Source organism: Corvus moneduloides, chromosome 10 (genome assembly GCF_009650955.1).
Source record: "Corvus moneduloides isolate bCorMon1 chromosome 10, bCorMon1.pri, whole genome shotgun sequence".
NCBI lineage: Eukaryota > Metazoa > Chordata > Aves > Passeriformes > Corvidae > Corvus > Corvus moneduloides.
This window is the reverse complement of record NC_045485.1, coordinates 27563187-27589588: the sequence shown is the minus strand read 5'-3', so window position 1 is coordinate 27589588 and position 26402 is coordinate 27563187. Positions and strand designations below refer to the sequence as shown.

General features: G+C 47.4%; 3 protein-coding genes across 3 annotated transcripts in view; 1 reads left to right on the top strand and 2 right to left on the bottom strand.

Moving 5' to 3' along the window:
* MED12L (mediator complex subunit 12L) overlaps positions 1-26402 on the top strand; it is a 102070-nt gene that overhangs the window by 63021 nt on the left and 12647 nt on the right. Inside the window, exons 15-32 of the mRNA XM_032119988.1 lie at positions 10213-10360; positions 10939-11057; positions 11144-11287; positions 11832-11995; positions 12423-12554; positions 15946-16173; positions 17438-17579; positions 18445-18565; positions 19020-19121; positions 20524-20637; positions 21771-21970; positions 22278-22466; positions 22809-22883; positions 23006-23196; positions 23521-23682; positions 24619-24730; positions 25877-25966; positions 26173-26282. Of these exons, the coding sequence (XP_031975879.1) occupies positions 10213-10360; positions 10939-11057; positions 11144-11287; positions 11832-11995; positions 12423-12554; positions 15946-16173; positions 17438-17579; positions 18445-18565; positions 19020-19121; positions 20524-20637; positions 21771-21970; positions 22278-22466; positions 22809-22883; positions 23006-23196; positions 23521-23682; positions 24619-24730; positions 25877-25966; positions 26173-26282 (2543 nt within the window). The remainder of the gene's footprint in view (positions 1-10212; positions 10361-10938; positions 11058-11143; positions 11288-11831; positions 11996-12422; positions 12555-15945; positions 16174-17437; positions 17580-18444; positions 18566-19019; positions 19122-20523; positions 20638-21770; positions 21971-22277; positions 22467-22808; positions 22884-23005; positions 23197-23520; positions 23683-24618; positions 24731-25876; positions 25967-26172; positions 26283-26402) is intronic.
* P2RY13 (purinergic receptor P2Y13) lies at positions 3238-5026 on the bottom strand. The gene is given in 3 exon segments (XM_032119032.1): positions 3238-4263; positions 4266-4411; positions 4923-5026. Coding segments are annotated over 3 exon segments (1092 nt in total). The 5' UTR covers positions 4973-5026; the 3' UTR covers positions 3238-3367.
* On the bottom strand, positions 7150-14611 carry P2RY12 (purinergic receptor P2Y12). The gene is made up of 3 exons (XM_032119031.1): positions 14514-14611; positions 9138-9399; positions 7150-8738 (listed from the first exon to the last, which is right to left on the bottom strand). The coding sequence occupies exons 2-3, from the start codon at positions 9226-9228 to the stop codon at positions 7702-7704; spliced, it is 1128 nt and encodes a 375-aa protein (XP_031974922.1). The 5' UTR covers positions 9229-9399; positions 14514-14611; the 3' UTR covers positions 7150-7701.

Here is a 26402-nt window from a genome sequence, read left to right as displayed (position 1 = left end):
GGAGGAAAGTATCTAATTAAGACCTGACTTTAAAAGCTCAGTTCTTTTTCCCTCTATCCTCAAGTTGCTCACAGTGTGCTGATAGGGAACCTGTAGTTCCAGGCCTTGGCTGGCTGATCCTGTCTGTAGGCTCAGGTCTGTCCTGGTGCCTTCAGTCCTGCCCTATGCCCTGCTGGCTCTGTGTGTGTGCCATCCTGTGGGTCATACCCTGGCTGCTTGACTTGTCTGCCCAGCTCTTGTTCACCATGCAAATAGTTGGTTTGCATTTCTAATTAATTGAAGCACTGCTGTGTCTTATGAGAGTTTTCTCAGTGCTCAGAACGGTGGGAGCCTGTATGGAGGGATGTGTGTAGCTGTGCCAAGGGTCAGGATGTCTCTGAAGAGCAGTTTGTCTCTGGGCACTAAGGAATTATGCAGTACCCCTGAGGAGAGGCAGTCCAAAGACTGGAGGATGCATGTGTTAGGTGAGGGTATAAAATACTTCCTTTTTCTGAAACACAAGTAAAATAAAAAATTCATGTACCCAAAGAAGTGATTTCCTATAAAACTCAACTGCTGAGTGCCCTGTAGTTCCATTTTCAGGAACCCAACAACCTGTAGAGATGTTTAGGACAAGTGTCAGTACTTCCTGTGTGGAACTGGCCTGTGGGAACCCGGGACAAGAGTCATTTCTGCTAACAGGCTGAAGGTCTCATGCCAGTTTTCAGTTTCTAGGTTGTCTGGAGTGAGGACAAGCCATGCAAGGGAGCATTTGTCTGCAGGAAGGGAGAGCCCTGCTGCTGCCTCATGGTGTGATGGGCTGGAGTGAGCACAGGTGAGGTGGGAATGGTGCACGTGTTTGCTGTCCTGTACGGCTGCTGTGTCAGGTAACAGCAAGGGTTTTGCTCAGGGCAGAACCAGCACATTCTCAGTGGGTTGGGAGGAAAATCAGGTTTGGAAAAATGGTGACTGCTGCGTTGAATATGCTGGTAAACTTTGCTGAGTTCCATAAATCTCTTGGCTGCACTAAAGGAAGCTGGGGAGCCCAGTGAAGGGGCTCCATGGCATGCTGTGGTCCCTCCCTGTACTCCGGGCTTCCTGCCAAGGGAGATGTGCTCTCCAAACATGGCTCTGTTTGGTCACATGCAAAACAAAATACTGCTTTGGTGATTTCTTTGAGCCTTAAAAAGCAGAGACCTAAACTTTGAGGCGTTTTAACTGTTACAATTTTTACTCCGTCTGGAGGCAGTGATCTAAAACTGTGTAGAGAAATGTGCAAAATCCCAAGTGTTAGAATTCAGGGACTTTTTTCCCCTAAGTGGATCAAGCAGGTGTTCTGTCCTTGCAGTCACCTTCACTTCTTTGCTACAGTTTGGTACCTTTGGCTCCCTTTTACCTACCTAAGAAGCAGCAGCTGAAAAACAGATGATTAAGACTCCTCAGAAACCTTTGGCACACCCTTTATTTAAGGACCAACTCATCCCATTTTGTGGTTACACCCACCCTAACACACAGGCTCTCAGCACTGAACTTCGTGTGCTGCCAGTGTGTGTGCACAGCGTTGGATGAGCCTCAATCACAAGCAGAAATCAGAAAATAAAAGGAATTTCTGTTCTTCAGCATTTTCTTAGTTTCTCACTGCCACACTGCTCTGTAAATCCAGAGCTGGATGCAGTCAGTGTGGGGAGTCCTTGGGACCTCTGTGTTAGCTGTGCTGGTGTGATTCAAAAGGAAGAGGGAGGACTGAGATGGATGGAGAGTTTTGTCCTGAATTCCTCCCTGACACATCCGAGGTTTGGGAGCACAGATTTCAGTGGGCACCTGCCTGGTGGAAGGTCACAGCTGGTTTACAGACCCTCTTCTCCCAGTGTTTAGCTCAGGCCCCTCTGTTAATTGTCACGCTGTGTCAGCAGGTTGAGAGGAACATTTCCAGCCTCCTGTATGTTCATCTAAGCAGTTACTGAAGTGGTGGCTATTTCAGCAGCTAAGAATTTATTATATTTGCTTTTCCTAAAGGAGCAAAGTTAATCCTTTTAACAGCGTATGTGTGTGGGGAGAGCCTTTAATGCAACAGCATTTAATCTGAGAGGTAGACAATGGCTGAGATAACACTGATTTATAGGGAAATTCAGAACTAATTGAAAGCTGATTGGGGATTAGTTCAGTTTCCAGTTAGGAAGGATGTTACAGCTGTGGAAGGTATGTAACATGCCTGGTGAAGAAGATGGAGTGGATAGAAGTTGCTAAATGAGACATACATCTTCCTATGTGGCAGAGGCTGGGGAACCCCAGAGTCAGATGTAATTCATGCACAGCAATGTACAACAGCTTTGAAAAAATCAAGCTGTATGGAGCAACCTGCTGGATTGGATTAGGCTGCTGTAAACAATGAATTTCTAAAAAGCACTCAAGTGGTGATCAAAGTGTCTGGCACGTGTGAGAGAGCGCAAAGCTGGCAGCAGAGCTGGAGGAGAAGGGATGGTTGAGATAAGGGACACTGCTGCCTTGAAATAGTAACATAAATTCCAGAATTTTGGATTAGAAAGTAGTTTTTCTCCAGGGACAGTCCCTGTGGGATAGCCAAGGGAGAGCTCTGTGAGTGCTCTGGTGAGCTGGGTGGAGGGGGATTCTCTGGATGGGGAGGCTCAGGCAGTGTTCCTTGGCTCCCTTCTCTTTGCCTGTTGTTGGGACTGGGAAGGGTGAACATGCCACCAAGGGGACGTCTCTGGGTGTTCCTCTCTGGTGAGTGGTGGGGTGGGGCTGAGCCCCACCTGGGTCTGGGGCCCCCTTTGTGGGGGACTCAGTCCTGGGTGCTCTGCTCGCCCGGACGAGGAGCATGTACTGGGGGCAGCTGAGGTATTGCCAACACTGTCCTCCACCAAAGTCCTGCTGGGAGCAGAGAGGAAGGATGGTGAAACAGTGTGGGTGGTAGGAAAGTAATTACATGTGTGAGAGAGGTGAGGAGGATGGGAAGGGACTGTGTCCATCCCTCTGTTCCTCCTCTTCCCTACTCTTGATGTGTAGCCAAGCTGACGCTCAGGGTAGGAATTACTGACATACACAGTCAGCAGCTCTGGGGTTTAATCCCCAAGAAAGTTGAATTGCCCTTGGAAGCAGGCAGAGTCAGTGAGCTGCTCAGGTGTTAGCAAGTGAGTTGTTTTAGTTTAAAGCAGAGAGAATTAACCTGTGGATTGTCTTAGGCAGTTTGAGCAAGAGCCTTTTGCCCATTAAGGCTATGCAGTGAGTATACATAGAAAATCTATTTTGCTGCATTTATTGAATATTAATATTACTTGGCAGATACCCTTTTGTGTTCTTCAGCAGAAGTAAACCAAACTATTTTTCAAGTTCTCTATGAACGTGCAGAGTAGAGCGTGCAGCTGCAGAATCAAGACTCAGTAGGAGACACTTGCGTGTCCAGTTCAGTTTTTGGGTTTGTCTGGACCATTCTCTGAAGAGTCTTTACCCTCCTGTACAACACCTTCTCCACAAAGGGCCTGCACAGGAACATGTAGATCAGGGGGTCCATGCAGATGTTGGTGGCTGCCAGCCACAGCGTGCTCTCTTTGGCCACGAAGAGCTGGTTCTGCAGGCAGCAGTCCATGTGGGCACTTGTTTGGCTCAGGGTGTAGGGGACCCTGCTGAAGTGGAAGGGGGCAAAGCATAAGAAGAACACAGTAAAAATGATGAATACTTTCCCCTTGATCCGTTTTTCGCTTTTGTTGCCTTTCTTCTGTGTTTTTATGTAAGACTCATACACCTTTTTGGCAATAATTATATAAAAGAGCAACATGAGGATGAGGACAGTCCAGAAGATGAACTGACAGATGTAGTTGACGGCTTCGTGCCATTTGAGTCCGAGGTAACTCTTCAAGGAGGCGCACTTCCTCACGGACTGGGGCGTCGCTGTCTTGTTGGACAAGATCACGTTGGGGAGAGAGAGAGCCAGGAAAAAGAGCCAGACCAGACTTGCGAGGATCTTTGCTGAGGTCAGATTTTGCACCCAGAACTTCCCAAAAGGTCTCACAATCTTGAGAAATCTGTCGAAAGCAATGAGCCCGAGCAGCACTATGCTAATGTACATGGTGTCGTAGAATATTACGGCTGAGAAGCGACAGACAAAGGCTTTGAGCTGCCATGGTCCCAGGCCAGAGTCTGTCAGGATCTTCAGAGGAAGCATCAGGGTCATTATAAAATCAGAAACTAAGATATTTTTCAAGTAGACAATGAAAGTTGATGTGCTTGGAATGTGGAAGAAAGCCCAGCAAGCCAGGCTATTCATGTGAGTCCCAGGAGGAAGATGAGCGTGTACAGCACTGGGAAGAGCAGGTGGGTGATGGTGGTGTCGCGGGGGCACTGTGCAGAGGAGGGTGCTCCACTGGTGTTACCAACAATGCTCGTGTTTGCAGAATCTCCCATCGTTTGAAGTAGACTTGGGCGAAAAGGAGGGAGAGAACACAAAACATAACCTTCTGTATGTAGTATTACATGTTCTTGCAGTGACAGCAGGTTTGCATGAATGAACACAAAACCTGAGCATACGTTAAACAGACCAACCAATTTCTCTTCTGATTCATGGAAAATCTAAATCTTTGCAGAAATTTAGATTGCTTATAAGCTAACATCCACTGGAAAGTTAGAAAGGTTCATACTTATTCTGGAGGTCTAGGGTAATGTCATAGCAGGGTATAAGAGCAGATTGCCTGGAGCACCATTGGTCTTTCCATAGAAATGTATTTTAGCATTGAATAGAAATGTCAAGAGCCATGGCCCAAAAGCCAGCCACTTCTGGGTAAGTGACTTCTCGTAATTCTTTCCAAGCACCCGCTGTTTTCCTTTCTCAGCACAGCTTTAGGTAGCATTTCCAAGGTCAGATGCACACAGGTGGCCCTCAGCCCTGAGCGCCCCGTCACACCCCCTGAACACTCTGACCGTGCAAGTACCTGGACAAACCTGCCGCAGCTGTTGCAGAGGCCTCTGTGGCTGTCCCCATCTCATCCGCTGTTCCTCTGCCAGCAGAAGCCTCGAGCAAAGTATTAAGAGTGGGGAAATGTGTAGAAAGATGAGACTTTTTCTGTTGGTGTGGTGTGTGGTTTCCTTCCTCATTTTCACGTGTCGCCTGAGTTAGTCATATTTGCTATTGCTTTTGTCTCTTCCCCTTGCTCTGTATGAGAAAGCAGACCATCTTCTCCTAAACGAGAAAAGGAAACCTGACCCTGTCCCTCAAGACAGACCTATTTTTGGGTTTGTGTGTGCGTGGACAGTGCTACACCTGCACTGGTAGGATGAACAAACACAGAGTGTTTCCTGACAGCGTTCGATGATAATCCTCAAATATAGCTCCTAGCTGTTGTTTGTGTGTGAATTCCATGTTCTGGATGGCACTAGTCATTGCCAATATGTGACAGGAGTCTGCTCAGAGCCACCTTACAGTGGGTGCTCAGCTACAAAACCATGTGCACCAACATGCTCAGGGACTGCCCCCTCTCCCTGCAGCCTGGTATTACTGACACATGGACCTGAGCTTGACTTTGCATCTCCAGAATGGATTCCTGGTTTATTTTGGCCCATGTAGGCACTGTGCCACTTACAGCCACTTTCTGGTCCTGGCAGGAGCTACTGCTGTGTGGGAAGCTGTGGATTGATGATGTGTTTGTTGGGTATAATGCTGGAATTCGGTGCATTTCTCTGTGAACAGAGCTGTTTGTGTAAGTTTATTCCTGCCTGCTCATGTGACAGCTCTGGCTCAGGGCTCGCTGCTGTGTGGTAAGTGGCTCGTGTTCAGGCGGTTTCCTGAGACAGCCGTGGATTGCTTCATGAGGTGCTCAGGCTGCAGCTGTGACAGGTAGTTTGTGCATCAGTACCTGGGACATTTTGGTTAATGTAGGTGCTGGTGTCAGTGTTAAACGGCTGTTGAGAGCAAACAGCCTTGAGGATGGCTGGGATGAAGCTCACCCTCAGCACTGCCATCAGGGTGATGTGTCCCTGGCTGCCCGATCTGGCTTCTGTTCACCCCCTGGTGACTGTGTAAGGGGGTCACAGTCCACTGCAATGCCCCAGGACTGATGTCCAAGGCAGTGCCTTCCATGTTGTCTTCCAAGCTGAGTTCTTGATGCTGTTCCCAGCTGTCAGAGGCAGCAGGTACCATGTACCTCTGCATACCCCATCAGTGGTGGCTCTGGGGGACAGGTGTGTCTGTTGTCTGGACAGCTCACCTGATCAGGGAAAGCAGCTCCCGGGTAATTGCCACTCTCTCTCCATGTATAGGTGCAAAAAATGCATGGAGTGAGTACTGGGTGGGAGTGGGGCATTTGGCACTTCCCTCCCTGGGCATTAATGGGAGCTGATCTGGCCTGGTGCCTGTGGGCTGATGGGGGAGCATGCTCCAGGGTGGCTGGACACTGTTTCCAGGGAAATCCTGGTGTCCTGAGCTCTGTGGTAGAACCCAGCTACTGATTGTATCAGCTGGAGCAGGGACCAGCACGAGCAGGGCATGAAACAATTTGTGGAAGGGTTAATTCATCCCAGCGGGTTATCAGAGAGGCACAGACCCCAAGGCCGAGTGTGGCAGCAAGTGAGCAACAAGAGAGCTGCCTTTTAACTTCTTGGGAAATTGGGTTTCAGTTGTAGAAGTGCCCTGGCAGGCAGGGACACGTACCAGGAAGGGTGGACAGGCAATGGCTTTGGCAGAATGAGCTCTCGTGTGACAGTGACCCATGCTGCTCAATTGGAGCTGTTTGCAAGTGCTGATAAATGAACCACAATTTATTCCAATAGCCCACAATCTATTTCATGTGCAATTGTTGTGATACCTCAAAATGTCATGTACTTGAAGATACTTCCCTGGTTTTTTTTCAAGTTTTCCAAATGCAAAAGGGGAAGTGGTTGAGTATTTTGTATAGTGAAAAAAGCTGCCCTTAATCATCAGTAAAGAAGTTACCATGAGCCTATCTTTCCCCAAGATCTCAGTATGATGTAAATAGAGTCTTCGTATGTTTTCTAATATAATATATTCTTCTCTGTGAAAGTATACAGATTTGTTTATTTATGTAGTAAGGGGAAGGAGCTGGGGGTTTAATTCATATCAAGATAAGCCTGATTATGAAATAATTTCCTCTGACGTACAACTATTAATTACTGGTCAATGGATTAGGAACTGCAAGCATAGAATGAGATAAGCCGAGTGTTATTCTGTTACCAAAAATTTGCACAAATGGCTGCTCTACATCTGGCCTGGGTTTCTGTTTGTCTGCCCGTTGCATACAAGGTGACAACTCCCTGTATTGAAAAATCACATCTCCTGTGGATTTATCTGCATTTCTCAGATCCTGTGTTTTCATGGACTTCACTCTCCCCAAGTTTAGCTGTTTCTGCAAAATCTTTACAGTTCACGATATCATCTGTAGCATTTCATGATTCTGTTTTAAGTTTTCTTCACAGTTCCACCTTTAAGTTCAGATTCTTCCCAGCAGTTCTGACAGACATGGTTGGGGTCAGGGGAGCTCCTGTTTTGGCAAGGATGGAGGTTGGGGGCAGGGGGACTCCTGTTATTTAAGCTTTCTAGTTTTGCAACCAGTGGTGGTGGTTCCAGGTGCTCATGCTTCATCTGCAGGACTGTTTCTAAAGAAGTTGGTGAAGTTCTAGATACGCTTCATGGATTTGTGCTCCTTCCACTCTCAATAAACGTGTGTGGCCAGGAAGGGGCGTGTGGAGTCCTGAGTTCTAGAGCGGCGTCTCGTCTGTGTCATCCCTCTCGTTCTGCTCCTTTGTCCGTGCTCCGAGCCCTGCCATGTGCTTGCACAGCATGTCTAGCAAGGATTTCCTAAATGATTTGCAAAGGAAAAAGTATATGAATGGGTCCAGGCAGGCATTGAGGGACGTCAGCCACAGTGTGGTCTCCTTCAGGTAGAACAGGGTGTTCTGAGCAGAGCAGTCAAACACATCTCTCGTTTGGCTCAAGGTGTAGGGGATTCTGGTAAAGTGGAATGGCACAAAACAAATAAAGAACACAGCAATGATTATGAAAACCTTGAGATTGACAGTCTTCTTGGATGCCTTCCCTGTGCATCGTGTCCTTTTATAGGATTTGTACAGTTCCTTGCTGATGAGGATGTAACATACCACTATGACTGCTAAGTTAACCCAGAAGATGAACTGGCAAATGTAGTTTACAATTTCATGCCAGACTAAGCCAAACTCTGATTTCAGGAGAGCACACTTCCTTACGTTCTTGGCTGTTTTCTTCTTATTAGTTAAAATCATGTTGGGTAACGAGAGAGCAAACATTGATACCCAGATTGCTGTGGACAGGATCTTGGCAGCTGAAAGACTCCGTGGAGTTGATGTTCTGAATGGTGAGGTGGCTTTCTGATAGCGATCAATAGTTATGAGACCAAGAAACAAGATGCTGATGTACATGGTGAAGTAAAACACAACCTGGGTGACCTGGCACACAAACCCTCGCAAGACCCAGGATACCAGCTTTGCATCACTGAGGATCTTAAATGGAAAAGTCAAGATCATGAGGAGGTCAGAAATGACAGTGTTCTTGAGGAAGATGATGAAGTTGGATTTACTGGATATTTTAAAGAAGACCCACATTGCCAGGCTATTCATGGTGATCCCCACCAGGAACAGAAACGTGTAGAGTAAAGGGAAGATGACTTGGCTGATCCTGCTGTCACTGGTGCAGTTGCTGTCATTCCTGGAGGAGCTGAATTGGGTTGTGGCTTTCATTTGCACTGTGGTATTCCCTCTCCCTGGAGAAACAAACAGAAAACCAAAAGAAATTGTGAGTTTTATCTTTTATGAGGCTTCAGCCTTTTCAGTCAGCTTTGAATCGTGTTGTGAACAAATGCACTCAGCGGGTGGGGCCCTGGCTGGGCCAGGGCAACTCTCAGATGTGTAGCGATGTGGTTGTTTATGTGACTGTATCTCTGTCTGGGCTCTGCCTGTGTAAAACAGGCACTCGGGGGAGCTGATGTGCTCTCAGCTGATGCCCACATCCCTGGCAAAGATTTATTTCTTCCTATAAGGTAGAAAAAATTGGCTTTTGCTTTGAAGAATGAAACAGGTTCATCTGCCAAGTCCAATCCTATTGGAACAAGCCCTCCCTGAGCAGGGACACATTCTCCCCCCAAGAGCCAAGGGAACGGTACCGGGAGAAGCGGAGGAACGTGGGTGTTCCCTGCGGTGGAAGCTGGGGTCAGTGAGGGGGGGTCCTTGGCAGTCCCTCCAGCTCTTCACCATGGGAGTGGGCAGGAGTGTTCCTGTGGAATCCCTCGGAGCAGGGAGAGGCGGGAGGAGCAGCTGAGCATCCCAGCCCTGAGGCTGAGACCTTCCTGTGGTTGTGAACTGGTTTCTTAGCCAGTGACAGCTGCAGATTCCAGGTGATGCACTATGAGCTTCTGCTTCTGTTTTCTGCAGAAAAGAGAGAGAAATGAAATTTTAAGAAATAATTAGTGTTTTACTTCCTGCCTTTCACTGACTCTCAGAGGCACTATTTGTAAAGGGAACGGGGATTTGTCAGATGGTGCAACTTTTCTGCGCGCAGAGCTGCATTCCTGTCGGCCCCTTTGGCCTTGTGATTCCTTAGTGTTATTCCTGTACACAGACTTGTTTCTTAAAACTTTTAAAGCACTTGAAAGAAGTAGTGATTGGTTACTTTGGAGAAGGTTATTACTGAAGGAAATATTTTTACCTTGTGTGATTTTGTAGAGCAGTGCTTCAAGTTTTTAAGCTACATACAGTATGTCAACATTGTATGATATATACATTTAACTGAAAGACTAAGTATAAACAGTTGCAATGAAATAAACTACACATATTTCAATTTCTTTGGGATGTGCAAGACAGAACTTTAGGAGTTGGGCTGCATCTTTTTTTTCAAAGATTTGTATGTAGTGTCACAGAGTTTCTAAACATCTGTCTTCTATTTACTGATCTGCTGCAGAATATTGATCCAGGGAGCAGTTTGGAGGGGCATCCATTTGCATCCTCTGACTCTGTCCTTGTAGATACACACGGAATTCATAATAGCAGGTTGCATTTTCCCAACTGTGCTTTTACACCACTCTTCAGTGATTCCCTTTGGCACTGTTTCCTCCCTGGTGACAGCCACGGGAGATGTTTTTGTGTTGGAGTCAGTTGTTTGCCGCACTCTGGGCTGCTCAGGTTTCCGTAGGTGATGACAGGGACAGGCAAAGAGACTTCACTTGTATCTGCCCTTTTCAGGATGAATCCTCAAGCCATGAGTGTAACCAGCGCATGATTCTCCTTTATGGTGTGGGTAAGGAGCGTGATGAAGCAAAGCATCAGCTGAAGAAGATTACCAAGGACATCCTCAAAATCCTGAACAAGAAGAGCACTACAGAAATGGGTGGTAAATGCTCTAACACTGCTGTTGGGTCACTGGTAGCGAAGCTCACAGGAGCTGTGAGGTGCTCAGCATATTGTCTGGAGCCGTGCACGTCATCCCATAATTTGGTTTTCCAGCGCTTGGCAGTCACTGGGAGAGGGGCTGAGCAGAGCCCTGCAGCACAGGCAGGGGCTGCTGTCCTGCCCCACGGGGCCGTGGGATGACCAGCGGCCACCACTGCCAGAAACCTCAGTTTTCCCTTGTAGCAACTGGCTGCAAACAAACTTGTGTTGGGCTAAAGCCTGGAATGTGAGTGATGCATGTCCCTGGCCTCCTGTAGCACTGAGTGACTGCTTGCAGCTTTTCTGGGGTGTCACCTCTTCGCACTGGGATATCCTCGCAGTAGCTCTGACAGTGCTCCATGCTCTGGTGTATCTGTCCCAGTTATAATGGAAAATTGGGGCAAGTAGGGTTTGTGTAGTCATGAGTAAAACTTACTAAGATTTTTATTGTCTTTTAAGTCAGTAACGATCTAAACCTGCTAGGGCTCCATTAAATATAAAATTACTGATAATTTTATATAACCTTTTATATCTGTTCAGTTGAGGATGAAGGACAGAAGGCCAGGAAGAACAAACCAGAGGCGTTTCCAACCCTGGAGACCGTGTTCACAAAACTGCAGCAGTTGTCCTATTTCGATCAACATCAGGTGACATCTCAGGTACTGTGGCAAATGGTGACCTTCAGAGTGCTGCTGTACCTGAGGAGCCCTCAGTCACATCTGACTTTTGATGTTCCTTTTCCCAGATCTCCAGCAATGTCCTCGAGCAGATCACTAGCTTTGCCTCAGGAACATCATACCACCTGCCCTTGGCTCACCACATCCAGCTCATCTTCGATCTCATGGAGCCAGCACTGAACATCAATGGACTTATAGACTTTGCAGTACAGGTGAGCAGAGTTCATTTTGGGGAGTTATGTCAGGACAAAGCTGCAGTACATTTTCTACGAAGCCAGAAAAACCCCAAGATCTGGACTGCAAATTACTCAGATTTGATGCCATGTGCTTGTATCTGTTTCAGTTTCCTGTCCTCTGAAACAGAATGCTGGGCACTTCCCCATTCTCTTGTACTGTGGTAGTTGTGGAGAATCAATACATGCATTTTATTTTTAAATCTTTCAAAATTAATAAAATTCTAGATTATTTTAACACAAAGGATTTTAGGATGGGCTTTGCTGTTTTGGACTGAACCATCGAATCACTCAGTAATACATCTGATTGCCTGAAATACCATGGATTTCTGAGTAGTTCTGAGGGATGGTTTTTCTACTTTAACCATTTATTTTGCTCCCACTGCTCCTTGTTCTCTAGTGAATAGTGAATTGCATTTTTGTTTGCCACACAGTTTATCCTTAATGTTTTTTTTTTCTTGCTCCTGTTCCAGGTGCCTAACTTGGGCGTTACTTTCAGTTTGTTGTTTGTGTGTATTCTCAGCTGCTGAACGAGCTGAGCGTGGTGGAGGCCGAGCTGCTGCTCAAGTCGTCCAGCCTGGCTGGGAGCTACACCACGGGGCTGTGCGTCTGCATCGTGGCTGTGCTGCGGCGGTACCACGCCTGCCTCATCCTCAGCTCCGAGCAGACCGCGCAAGTCTTCGAAGGGTTGGTGGCACCTGAACCTTTCCAAAGAGTGTTTTGGTATCTCTTAAGCAGAAAAAGCATTTAGGTTCAGGCAGTGGGAGCAGGTGTCACAGTGCTGGTGGGGGGCTGTAGGTGAGCTCGGGGGAGAGGGGAGGATGATTCGCCTCCACAGGCTGCACCCCACTGCCGGGGCTGGTGGGACCCCCACCCTTTGTAGCCTTGGCTCAGGAGGGGTTGTGCATCTTGATTTCCTGCCCGCTGGCCCCACTCTGCCCTGGGCTCCCTGAGGGCCTCTGCCACAGATGACACCAAATGTCACATGAAGCCTGTCAGCCTGATGAGGGTCGGTCACGTTCCCCAGCTGACAGAGGGGTTTATATGATCTATGGCAGTATGGGACACGTTTCTCTGGTGCATTGGAACAAACTCAGGATGGTTTTGTTTGCAGGTTGTGTGGGGTGGTGAAGCACGTTGTAAATCCTTCTGAGTGTTCCTCTCCAGAACGGTGCATTTTAGCTTACCTTTACGACCTGTACGTGTCCTGCAGCCACCTGAGAAGCAAGTTTGGAGACCTGTTCAGGTGGGTGGTGAAGGGATTGCTCTCACCTCTGTGCACAGACTGATGCGGGCTACTGGGGTTTCCCTTTACTTTGCCTCCCGTGGAAATCGCCGTGGCCTTTGCAGCCTTCGCTTCGCTGATGCAGTTCCCCTGTCCGTGCCAGGGCAGCGTGCGGGGCCGGGCGGTGCCGTCGCAGCCTCGGGCGGGGTGGGGCAGGGCAGTCCCCGGAGGGTGTGCGGTCCCTGGAGGATGTGCGGTCCCCGGAGGGTGTGCGGTACCCGGAGGATGTGCGGTCCCTGGAGGATGTGCGGTCCCCGGAGGGTGTGCGGTACCCGGAGGATGTGCGGTACCCGGAGGGTGTGCGGTCCCCGGAGGAGGTGCGGTCCCTGGAGGATGTGCCGTCCCCGGAGGGTGTGCGGTCCCCGGAGGAGGTGCAGTACCCGGAGGAGGTGCGGTACCCGGAGGATGTGCCGTCCCCGGAGGGTGTGCGGTACCCGGAGGGTGTGCGGTACCCGGAGGATGTGCGGTCCCTGGAGGGTGTGCCGTCCCCGGAGGGTGTGCGGTCCCCGGAGGATGTGCGGTCCCCGAAGGGTGTGCGGTCCCCGGAGGGTGTGCGGTACCCGGAGGATGTGCCGTCCCCGGAGGGTGTGCGGTACCCGGAGGATGTGCCGTCCCCGGAGGGTGTGCGGTACCCGGAGGGTGTGCGGTACCCGGAGGAGGTGCGGTCCCCGGAGGATGTGCGGTCCCTGGAGGATGTGCCGTCCCCGGAGGGTGTGCGGTACCCGGAGGAGGTGCAGTACCCGGAGGAGGTGCGGTCCCCGGCGGGTGTGCGGTCCCCGGCGGGTGTGCGGTCCCCGGCGGGTGTTCGGTCCCCGGAGGGTGTGCGGTCCCCGGAGGATGTGCGGTCCCGGGTCTGTGCTGCGGGGAGCAGGGGCTGACCCCTCTCCCGTCTGGGTCAGCTCAGGGGCTGCTCTGCCCGCAGTGCGGGACGCTCTCGGTGCAGCCGCGGCATCGGATCCCCCTTACCCCGCTGCCTTCGCGGGTCGGCGGTGCCTGATTGGGTTCCTGGGGCACCTCGGCTGCAGTACAGGCAGTGCTGGATGGAAAACCTGCAAAATCTCAGCTGTCGCAGCTGTAGTGCTCTGTGAAGGTTTCTTTTGATGCGGGGAGAGGCACAAACGTGTTTTGAGTTTGTGAAGTTTTATGCTTGAATGTTCAGTTCCTTGATTTTTAAATTTAAAAAGAATTGGGTTCCCATATGCTGTATTTTTGGCTTTTACTTTGTAAAGGGAGAGTGGAAACCTTTCAGATGCAAATCCACATCTTATGAGAATCACAAACTGCCTCAGTTGCTGTTTCCCCTCCTGGTTTGTGTTCCTAATTTGGGTATGCATAGTTCAGATTTGTGGTTTCATTTCATAGGGAGCAGGAAAGGATTTCTCAGTAATAATCTTAATATTTTAATAGGCTTACAGACTCCTGGGAGCGGTAGCATTTAATCAGAAACACTAGGAAAAAGAAATAGGAAATACAGAACTACACAAGTGTCTGAGCTCTATGTTAATTTTTTCTGCTTACAACATAAAGTTCAGTAACACAATAAAAATGAACAGTTTTATTAACACTAATCTACAATAACAAGTCAAAATAGTCTAGTAATAATACAAGGTATTAAATAATTTATTAAGGATATGATACAGAGAACTTGTTTGGAAGCACCTTTTTTTTATCAAATGGAGTTAGAAATTCCTGAAAACTGTTAATAAAATTTGTGTATACATTTTGAAACAGCTGTATTTAAGGTAATAACATTGCATTCATGTTGGTCTCCTTGCTACATTTGAAACACCCAACCCCATTGCATGTTCACAGTAACATTTTCAGCTCCTTTCTAGCCTGCTGTAAGCCCAGCTGTTTCTCTCAGTCAGTTTGAAGCAACGATAAGTTAAAATTTACAAATGTTCACACTTAGAGACTCACCTTCTGTGGTTTGCTGTGCTCTGGTCTCCTCTCGAGTGTCTTCTAAATGTGTGTCACTGAGGGAGGGGTGTGTGGTTTTGTGTGCCTGGAACAGTTACTTATCTTCCCTAAGCTTCCTCTTTTTAAATCATTCTTTCACTTTTTAAAAAATTCTATCTCCTGACCACTCCTTCAGCATTGCTTCTGGTGCAAGTGCTGTCTCAGAGGCTGCTTTGCCGTGCTCAGTGTTGTTTTGGGTTTGGCTTTCCTTTCTGCGACCGTGGCTGTGGGTAAACACTGGGGTGTTGGGGATGTTCCTGTGCCCAGGTGCCTGTTCACAGCCTGGTGGTTTTGGTGAGGGGTGTTTGTGTTCCACTCACGGGATTTATGTCTTTGCTGTTGCACTGGCTGTCAGAGCAGAGGGTTCACATCAGGCACTGTCCTTCTTGTAATTATTTACCCTGCTAATGGCCTCGTCCTCCTGTCCTGGGGTGTCGGCATGTGGAGCAGCTGTTGAGGGCTGGCAGTGATGAGGGGCCCAGGGCTGCAGGACAGGGTGTCCCCAGGGCTGTCGGGGACAGGGTCACACGGTGTTGCCCTCTGAGCCCTTGGCCAGGCACACCTGGTGCTCCTCTCTCAGGTCCCAGCTGCCTTCCAGGATGCCCAGTGCTTCCTCTCTCTTTTCATCCTGGGGCCAGTGGACTTCTAAAAAATCCCAAAATTTTCACTTATTTTAAGTTAACTTCAATTAATTGATTATTTTCAGAGATGAGGAGGTCTTCCCAGTTGGGCTAATTAGTCAAATTTGTCCCTGTGATGTAAAACCCCATGCTGGAAACAAATGCTCCTTGGAATATTTTGGGTATGAAATTTGCATTCCTCACAAACACCTATTTTTCTCCCTGAAGAAAAACACTTCATATACAGGTGTTCCTGGCCTGGGACAGTTCTTGCCCTTTTGTCTAATTATTAATGTCAAAATATGAACTTTAAGTATCTTTTCTCTATTTACTGATTTCCAGACCCTGTCTGTTAAGTCACCTTATTATCAAATGTAGCTTTTAATTTGGATAAATTTTCTCATTTCTCCTCAATGAATTCCCCCTGCCTCACTGCAGCTCGCTGGGTCATGGTGCAGTGTTGGGAAGCGAGGTTACATGCCCCGTAGGGACGCCTGATGCCCCAGGAAGATGCTGGGGAGGAGGATGTTGGGCCTTACCCAGCTGCTCAGAATTTCAGTCCTAGAAATGTCCAAGAAGCGATTTGAAAATTCAAGACTTTGTTTGCGGGAAAACTTGAGTGAAGTAGATGCGTCAGCCTTATTATCTGGTAGATGCTGCTTATCCAAAAGAGTTTGAAAATGTGTATGAAGTGCTAACCCAACCAGGATTTTCTCATCCCAGCAGCTTTCCTGCAAAGTGCATTTGTAGGCAGCTCTGTTTTTGCTCCTCAGTAGTGCCTGTTCCAAGGTGAAGCAGACGATCTACAGCAACATTCAGCCTTCAAACTCCAACTTGCTGTGGGACCCGGAGTTCATGCTGGATTTCCTTGAGAACCCCTCAGCTCACAGCATCAACTACTTGATGCTGGGCAGGATCCTGAGTGACAACGCAGCCAACCGCTACAGCTTCGTCTGCAACGCCCTGATGAGCGTGTGCATGGGCCACCAGGACCCGGGCAGGTGAGGCCGGGCTGGGGCAGGACCAGGGCAGCTTTACTGCTCTGCAGAGATTTCCTTTCACCTTTTTGGTTTGTGTCTTTTTTTTGCAATTGTTTTAATTTTCTTCCCTGTTGCTGAAAATGTATTGAGTAAAGTACTTGGAGCTACTTTGTTAAATGGGTCTGTGTAGTTCAGCAGAAGGGAGGAGGCAGCAGCAGGCATTCGCTGCCAGGCAGTCAGGAGCAGTTTGGTATCAGCAGTTGTGCTGTTTCAGACTGAACAGCTCAGGACAGTCTTTGCTTGTTAGAAGTCTGGAAATGAGGGAAGGCTCTGCATTAGGTCATTGCCTCCTGGTACAATTGGTGGTTTTTAATTAAATGTGTAATTTATAAGTTACGGATTTTATCTCCACAGATTTTTGAAAAATCTGTTTTTTCAAGGTATTAAGAGATTTATCAGGGGAATGGCTTCACTGACAGAGACTAGGTTTACATTGGATATGAGGAAGACATTCTTCCGTGTAAGGGTGGGCAGGCCCTGGCACAGGGTGCCTAGAGAAGCTGTGGCTGCCCCTGGATCCCTGGCAGTGTCCAAGGCCAGGCTGGATGGGGCTTGGAGCAACCTGGGATAGTGGAAGGTGTCCCTGCCTGTGGCAGAGGGTGGAATGGGATGATCTTTAAAGTTCCTTCCAACCCAAGCCAGTCTGGGATTCTCTGGAGTGGGGAGCATCTTTGGCATGGCAGAGCAGCTGAGAGGAAGCAGTTTTGTAAGAGCACAAAAGGGAACATCTAAATGCAGCCAAACGAGTTTCACTCTGGAACAGAGAGAAAATAACTTGCACTGGGGTGAGTCAACTCTGCCATTTCTTAAGCTGTTACATAACCCTGAATCATGCCCCAAATCCTATGTTACACCGTATGGGATCTCTGAAGTGAAATTCATTAATGCCAGTTGATTTTGTGGCTTGTCTCCCTCCTGATGGCAGTGCTGGCTGGGCAGAGGGAAGGGTCCTGCAGTGACCTGCCACAGTAACACTGAGCTGAGGAGAAGTGCCTCACACACCTCTGTCCCTGACGCTGCTGCCAGGAGAGGTTTTCCCAGGTGCTCGTTGTTGACCATGGAGTAGCTGTGGGGTGTGAGCAGTGGCCTAAGCACTTGGGGACATAAACGCCCACCTCGAGTAAGGAAACTCCAGCTCTGCTGCCAAGCACTGCTCTGCTTTGACCTAAATATTTATTGCTTACAAAATCTCTGGGTTCTGTAAGAGTGTGGCTCTCCTTCCCAGGATCAATGACATCGGGAACCTGTGTGCAGAGCTGACAGCGAGCTGCACCGTGCTCAGCTCGGAGTGGCTGGGGGTCGTGAAAGCTCTGTGCTGCTCTTCAAACCATGTCTGGGGCTTCAATGATCTGCTCTGCAGTGTGGATGTAAGTTCAGTATCTTCTGAATACCTGTGACACCTACTTACCCCAGGTTTTTTTAGAGAGGTAGTTGGGCTTCCATTCTACACAAAATGTGGAGCACAAGTCCAGTCTTGTGTCCAGTTGAACTTTCAAGTCTTTTAATGAGATTCCTGATAGATTTTTATTTGTTTTTACATCTTCAGGGTTAATGAAAAATTTGAGCAGTGTTTAGAGTTTTCTCTTTGCAAGTTTTTTCCTTTCTCTCTGATGGGATGATGCAGAGTACCAGCGTCACTCTTCAACAGGAGCAGGCAAAGCCGAGTGCTTTTCCTAAGATGCTGGTGGATGTGTAAATAACTGTCTCTGTTTTAAGGAGCATGTTTTGGTGTTGGTTCCTCAGTTGTAAAAGGGGCGCTACACTTGGGTTTTTCTTACTCATCTGGTGTTGTTCCCATAGCCCTGTTTCAGTCAGCAGGATTATGGTGACTGGTCTGATCCGATACCCCGTTCCGTGTATTTACCCTCAGTTTGATGCATTTGCCTTTGGGAGCCGTTTGAAGCTGTGTCCATGGGGACATTCCTGTCCTGAAGCTGAGGAAGGAGCCTTGGTGTTGCCTGGTTTTATTGAGTGATAAAATTTTCTGAAGCTTTTATAAGGTTTATGTTTTTTACTCCAGAATTTTGGTATTTGAAATCGGTATTTGTTGAAATTCAGTTAAGAGCTGTCAGTATTTGCCATAAAATGTTTGGGAAATGCATTAAAAGGTACAAAAGGAGCAAGTGCTTATGTGTAAATGTTTTACTGTTTATTCTCTGAATGAATTCCTCAGTACTTGTGGCAGGGGTGTGTGCAGTGCTGTGCGAGGCCGTGCAGTGTTTGTCCTTCCAGGTGAGTGACCTGTCGTTCCACGACTCCCTGGCCACGTTCGTTGCCATCCTGATTGCCCGGCAGTGCTTCTCCCTGGAGGATGTTGTCCAGCACGTCGCACTGCCCTCCCTCCTGGCAGCTGGTAAGAAAACACCGAGAGAGAAACCTAAAACGAAAGACTTGAGACTTCCTAAGAAGTGTCCAGGGAGGGGGCGGGCAGGGGCTGTGCCTGGCGGTGCTGGTGCCCTGCAGCGTGGGGGTCCCTGCGGCCCCCGAGGAGCGCTGCCAGGCTGGGGCAGCCTCTGGGCACTGGGGCAGAGCTGCTGCCAGTGCTGCCAGTGCAGCGTGCCCGTCCTGCTGTGTGCAGCCTCCCCTGCTGCTCCCAGCTCCTGGCTGCTCCATGCTCTTGCTTATCAAAAATCTTGCTGTTCTCTTCTTGTTTTCTAATGACTCAGGGCCATAAGGGCTAATTCCTGTTGCTGAAATCATTGTGTTTCCATTTAAAGTGGGGCTGTGAGGAAGAACATGTCCAGGCCTGACATTGGGACTTGTGAGGTCCTGGGCAGATCCTTATGTCCATGTCCCATCTTCCACAGCCTGTGGGGACCTGGATGCCGAGCCTGGGGCAAGGATGACCTGCCGGCTGCTCCTGCACCTCTTCAGGACACCCCAGGTGTGCCTCTTTCCCCAGGAAACAGGTGAGTTGTCTGCTGCCTGACCCTTCCATTGCAGAAAGTAAACCTATAATTGGTTTTTGATGGCTGCAGATTTCATGGGTGAAGATATCGATAGTGCAAGTTCAAAATTGCAGATGTTTCACTGCTGAGGAGCTGATACCAATGATTCTTAATTGTTTGGGAAATGGTTCGGATGCAGGAGTTTGCTGAAACATTCATTCTCAACACCTGGCAGAGTTGAGAATGGCAGTGGCAGAGGCACTAACGGGGCTGTTTGGGAGCCCTACATGGAAATGGAGAGTAAATGTGATTTCAAGTAGAGTATAATAAAGCATCCAACAGAAGGAATTAGAAAATTAGTTCTCAGGATATATGAAGGTAGTTCTTTTTTCTTTTAAATGTAACTATTTAAGAGGTCTGACCTGTGTGTGTTTGCCACAGACCAAAAGAGGAAGAAAAATGGCAAGGAAAAAGCACCTGACAATTAAAATGAAACAATTCTGGTGATAAGCTGTGTTATATATATATCTGTAACATTTTTATATATATATATATATATGTGTAACTTAAAAGTATTTCAGCAAATTTGAAAACAAGATTATATCTACATGAAAAAGAAGTAGAAAGAAAAAAAGAGTCAGCTCTTAAGTGGTGTCAAATTCTTCTGTGTAAAAGTAAGAGTAATTTAGTTTTTGACCATAAATGAATGAGCTTTTGTTGCTTATTTAAGCAAAACAGGCAAGAGCCATGAGGAATACTGACTGAGAAGAGACAGATGTGCTTTCCCTAGAAATAAAAGTGGATTTGAATGGATAGGAGAAATAATGACTGACCTGTAGGAAGTAGCACACATCAAACACAATGTGATCATGTTACAGACCCTTCTTATCTCTGGCTCAGTTAACCACCTCAAGAGGTGATGGATTCATCCTTCCTCCCGCCCTCCTTCCCACTTCCAGTCTGTGCATCTTCTCCTACAAGTTAGACAGAGCACTCACTGGCTTCTGCAGGCTGCAGAGCTAGGTGCAACTGTGCAACACTCATTTACAGCACTTAATTTTGCCTCATTTGTCTCGCAGATGAGGTAAGGGAAGTAATTTCCTAAATCTGTGACATCAAAACCAGCATAGGCTTCAGTGTCTCATTGTGGTTAAGTTCACTGTTCACATGGACACAGTGAGCCAACAGGCTCCTTTTCTATTTCACTGCCCACAGCTTGTTTTGCTATTAATCCATCATAACCACATATCCCAGTTGACTTGATCACTTACCTGTTGGGCTGCAGTTTCAATTTCAGAAGGTTCAGTTCTTTCTTCAGTTCTTGAGCTTCTGTAGCTGTTCTAACTGAGGAGGATTTTGTACAAAGGAAATGTTAGTTGGTAAATAACACCCATTTTTACAAGATCTCCTCTTCTTTCCATAGAGAAATTATTTCCTGGAATTCGTTCTTCTTGTGATCGTCACCTCTTGGCTGCTGCTCACAACAGCATTGAAGTGGGAGCTGTGTTTGCAGTCCTGAAAGCAATTCTGATGCTTGGTAAGGGTGTGCAGAGTCCTGTGTGATGTGTTTGTGCCAGTGTTCATGTGGGAAACGGCTCATGCTAGTTCACTTCTGGGGGACTGCTCCTGGGAAGGAAAACCCTGAGAACAGGGGAAGAATGTGGCTGCTGTCCCTCTGCTCCTGCAGCATGTGGGGAGTGCAGACTCCAGGTCAGAGGCAGATCTTTCCCTGGTGAGTCAGCCCCAGTGGAGAGGCTTTAAACAGATGTGACTATTTCAGATGTTGACCCTGACCTCCACCCCGGAGTCCCAGTACATATAAACTCAGGAAAGTCTCCTCTCAAATATAGGTAGGAAATTGGGTCTCAGGTAAGTTTTCCCACCTTTTTCTATGTTTTGCCACAAATCCTGGGTGTCTGCCATTGTGGAAATTATAAAAGCATCACTCTGAGCAGCTCTCCACAAATGGTGAGTGTTGTTTTCCAAACAAGTAACTGCCTTTGGTTTGGCACAAGTTCACCTTGTTGGCACCCTCCATTAGCAATTCAAAATTTTTACTTGCTTTGCTGAAGAAAAGCATCAGATAAATGGTGGCTTTTGCAGTTCTGTGCTGAGGAAGCAGCTCCAGTTTTATCAGAGCATTCTGGGATGTGCCACTCTCTTCATTGTATTATCTCCCTGCCAGGTTCTTTCCTCTCATCCTTCCTGGATAAAGGTGTGGGCTCATAGTAAGACTGAGGGGCCACTCAGTGGCTGAGGGGCCACTGGTCAAACTTATCTCTTGAACATTGTTAACAGAATGTTAACAAATCAAAGTGAGAGATAGGACTTGGAAAAAGTGCGTCTGAGAAGAGTGATTAACTCAACTATTCCTTATTTGCCAAAGCAATTCCTTTCACTCACCTTTTCCAGCTGAGCAGGTGGTGGCTTTAGTTGTGTTTTATTTGTGTAAACCTTTTCCTGCTTCTGAAATACCCATTAGAAAGATGCTTTGCAACATAAAGCTGGAGGACAGTACTTTGGTGATGCCCAGAGTCAGTCAGTGCTGCCCTTTTGGACGTGATGGCCTCAGTGCAGCTCCACTCCCCAGCTGTCCCGTGCCCCAAGGCGTCCATCCCTGCTCGGAGCCGGGGCCAGGCTGGGAGTTCACCCTGTGCTTCTGCCCTCCAGGTGACGCTGACATTGGCAGCAACAATGTTGGCTCCTTGAAGAGTGAAGAGTTCCATGTCAGAGGCTTCTTGGATGAACTCAGTGAGGAGGAAATCTGGGGTTCCTCTCACACTTGGAAATCCTGTGGAAAAGCTGTTTCCATTGAAACTGCCAGTCTGAGCGAGTATGCGAGATATGTGCTCAGAACAATCTGCCAGCAGGTAACACCCTAAAACTGTTCCTCTGTCCTCTTTTGGAGAAAGGGTGTTATTACATTTGAAAAGCATAACATGTATTTTGGTGCAAAATGAGTGTTGAAGTGTGTCAGTATTTGTGTTCTGTTTGAGTTTCCTGATTTGGGCAATTTGGAGTAGTAAGTTATTTGGGTTAAAAAATGCTTTAGTTAGTTATTAACCTCCCCTGCAGTCTCTCAGAACTGAGGAGCTTTCCCTACCTATACCTCAGCTTACCAAAAAGTTAGTATTGCTTCGAAACTCTCTGGTGAATCTGTCATGTGACTCCTTACAGGAGTGGGTTGGAGAGCACTGTTTGAAAGAACCTGAGAGGCTGTGCACAGACAAAGATCTTATTTTGGATCCTGTTCTCTCAAACAAACAAGCACAGAAACTACTTCAACTAATCTGTTATCCCCATGGCATTAAAGAGTGCACCGAGGGTGACAACCCTCAGCGACAGCACATCAAGTGCATCCTGCAGGTAAGGCGCCAGGGAGAGGTGGAACAGCTCCCTGTCACCCTTGTTCAGTGTCCCTGGTGGTGCTGCTGAGCAAGGTTCCCCTGCTGCATGGTTAAAAGTACTGAGGAACAGTGTCAGCTGAAAGGTGTGGAAGTGCACGTATGTTCTTCTGTGGTCTGATGGTTTGGCATGCCATTAACTATTAGAAAGATCAGAGATTGTGATGATCTGCTTGTAACATGAGGTTTCTGCACGTGATGATTTAAAGTATGAAATTTATTTATTTTCTTCAGACTTGTAAAGGGTTGACTTTAATGTTAATATTATTAACAATTAATATTTGCACTGTCAATTCTCCCCTAGAACTTAGACCAGTGGACTCTGCGACAGTCATGGTTGGAGCTGCAGCTTATGATCAAACAGTGCATGAAGGACCCTGTAAGTATTGGTTTTCAAACTTTCTGATTTAAATATTTAATGCTAAAAAGTATGTTAACTTTTAACATAGTCCCTGAGCAAACATGCCGTGAATGTGCTAGTGTACTTGTGTTTCACTGTAGGGTTCTGGGTCTGTGGCTGAAATGAACAGCTTGTTGGATAATATCGCAAAGGCGACAATAGAGGTGTTTCAGCAATCCGCTGAGCTAAACAATAACTCTTCTAACTCTGGTATAGGCCTCTTCAGTCCACACTCTGTTGGAAATTCTGACACAAGTAATACAAGACAGAATGGTAAAAAGACATTCCTAAGGTATTTTTCGTAGCACATTTTTAATTCTTTTAGCCGACATGATGCTTAATTGTGTGTAGATTGCCTAAACTGTTTTGCACTTGAACCAGGAATGTACAGAAATAGTTACCTGCAGGTTCCTTCTATTTACTTCTTATTAACAATAAATGTAGTTGCTATTCTTGAACTTTCTGCACATGAGAAATTGTGACTGCTCAGTCCTCACTCGTGACTCCAAAGGCGTTGTGTCATTGCTTTACTGAGGCAGCTCAATCTTGTAACAGTTAAAGCTGGTTACAAAACCGCACAGATGCTTTGGCTGAAGTAAGTTTTTTCTGCTCCTAGTTCCTCTGAGCGGCAAGGAGTGTGGCTGGTGGCCCCCCTGATTGCAAAACTGCCTACCTCAGTTCAAGGTAGGGTCTTGAAAGCTGCAGGAGAGGAGCTGGAGAAAGGGCAGCACTTGGGGTCGTCTTCTAAGAAGGAGAGAGATAGACAGAAACAAAAGAGGTATGACATTGGGGAACCCCTGCACACAGAGCTAAACGGTGTTTGTGAAGGAGGAGCTTACTGAGGACTGGATTTTGGCCTCACAAAACGTTATCGCCCCAGAGAGGGTTCCGGTGTTATTTGGTCTGACAAAATACCACTGGTTTCAGAGGAAGAAATGTGGCAGCTTTGTAACCCACCTGCCAGGGGCTATTTTCATCTTGGTGATGGGAAATGTTAGAGATTTAAAGGAACAGTTAGAGCACTTGTCTCTTCCATTGTGTGGCTGTAGGAGATTTTGCTTGCTGTTAAGGTCCCACCATTGTCATGTCACTTGCTTCCTGTTGGGAATTCAGCTTAAGCTCATCTCCAGCTCCAAATGTGTGAGAATTTTAATTACGTAATGGTTACTGATTTTCCTTCAGTAAAATATTCTTCCACAGTGACTGAAATGTTTTTGTACTTTGTTGGGGTCTAGTATAGCTAGACATTCTATTGAATTAAGTCCATGCTGGAATTTTAGAGTGAGTCAGGCAGCTTTTGTTCTAATCAGAGCCTTTAGGGGAAACTTCCTTGGGACTTACTTCAGACCACTGACATGGATTAGAAACTTTAGCTGCCTTATAGCCACCAAAATGACATCCCTGGTTAGTCAAAGTAGTCTGTCTGCTGTGCTCCTGGGCCAGGCCTTCAGGTGTGTGGGCAGTTCTCGCTCCCTCAGGGCCCCGCTGAGCTGGGGGATTTCAGTAACAACTTGTGCAGCTGGCCTGACTGGGACTCTGCCTTCCTGGGAGAATGGTCCCTAATGCCTCTGCCAAGGCTTTAATTGACTAAAACAGAAACAGATGCAGCAGTGCCACTTAAGGGAAAAAGTGTAGACAAAACAAGGAAGGGAGTGAGGATGGGAAGTACCAAAATAACTTTACTAATGAAGTGCTGTGTTTGCTTCTCCTAAAGCATGTCCCTGCTGAGCCAGCAGCCTTTCCTGTCACTGGTACTCACTTGCCTTAAGGGTCAGGATGAGCAAAGGGAAGGGCTCCTCACATCCCTGCAGAATCAAGTTACTCAGGTAAGACAGGCACAGAACCATGAGCACCCTTGGTCAGGTGGGTGTGTGTCAGCAGTTCTATGTGTATATGGTGGTGTAAACCCAGAAAAATTACAGCGGTGTGCCGAAAGGAGCAGTCCCAGGAGGGGAAAATGAGGAGGTGTTTGTTCCTCTTTTGAGTGTGAATGCATCTTTTCTCCTAAATTTATTACAGAGAGATGTAATGAACTGGAGTCTGATTTCAGTTCTTTCTAGGAAAAACAATAAAGGTGTTAGTCCTGAGAGCATGTCTTCCCAGTCCCTTGCTTGATCCTGGAAAGTTTTTATAAGTTTAAAACTGTCCTTCTTTAGGAAAAACCAGCACCCTCTCCAGCTGGCACAGATTAAGAGTTTTGCATATTGTAAAAAGGAACATTCCTGGCCCCAGACTGGCCCCTGCCTGCAGCTCTCCTTTGGGTCTCTCGTGCTTACTCACAGCCTCTGCTCACAACTTAGTGCTCCCACCCACTCCCGCTCCAGCCTCCAGCAGCTCCTTCAGACTGAGCATATCCAGTGCCCAGAGCAGGGGGTCATGCCTCCTTCCTCTGAGTGTAGTTTCTGTGAGCTGCTGTGACAGTGGGAATTGGTACCTGTGGGGCTGTTATTTCCCATATTGCCCCTCAGCTCAGGTCCAGCTGTGACACAGCTCCACATCCCAGGGAAATTAATTCCTTTGATGGTTTTTTCCCCTAGTTTCTGCCACTTGGGCTTTCATTTCATTGTGTGGGTTGTCCCCTGATTTGCAGCTGGTCTAGCTTCCTTGAGTTTCTGTCATTTCTCATCTGGAGATCCCACCAGATCCTGTTGGGAAGCTGCATCCAGTGCAGGAGATTTATTGACTCACCAGTAGTGAAATAGTGTGTTTCAAGCAATATTGCTAAGAAATGCATAACAAAGCTGGTTGGGTTTTTCCTGCAACAGGAAGATGCAGTCACACAAATGACTCTTTACAAGTTAGCCTTTTCTTCCCATTGGTTTTCTTAGTCTGTTCTAAGCCTTAAATAAAGAGAAGGATAAAGAGGTCAATAGTCTTTTATGATTCTTTATAGCTAAAGGGCCACAAATACTTAGAGGGAGAACATTAGTGGAAGAAAACAACCTTAGTCCAATGCTTTCTCTGATCTCCAGATCCTCAGTAACTGGAGAGAAGAACGGTACCGGGATGATGTCAAAGCCAGGCAGATGATGCATGAAGCCCTGCAACTGCGTCTCAACCTGGTAACAAAACTTGTGGTTATCCTGCTGTTACGAAAAGATGCAGCAGCTGCTCGGGAAGAGGTGGTAAGGAGCGAGCAGCTCCGAGTATCCAGCTCCCAGGGGACTGGATGACTATTTTATTCCTAAGTGATCCCTGTGCCAGGGGAGCCAAGGGCTGTGTGCTGCTCAGGCGTGCAGAGCCCTGCTACCCGTGTGCTGTTTTGCAGGTGGGGGGCATGTTTGACACGGTGCAGAGGAGCACCCAGTGGACCACAGACTGGGCCCTTCTGCTCCTCCAGATCATCACCTCAGGGACTGTGGATCTGCACACCAACAAGTATGTCTGCTCTGTTCAAACAGCCAGTTCGTGTCCTTAGAGCTTTAAGCTTAGGTTGCATGCATGTAGTTGTTACCTTTTTTATCCTGTTACTGCTTGAGTGGGACGTAGGGGTTCTCT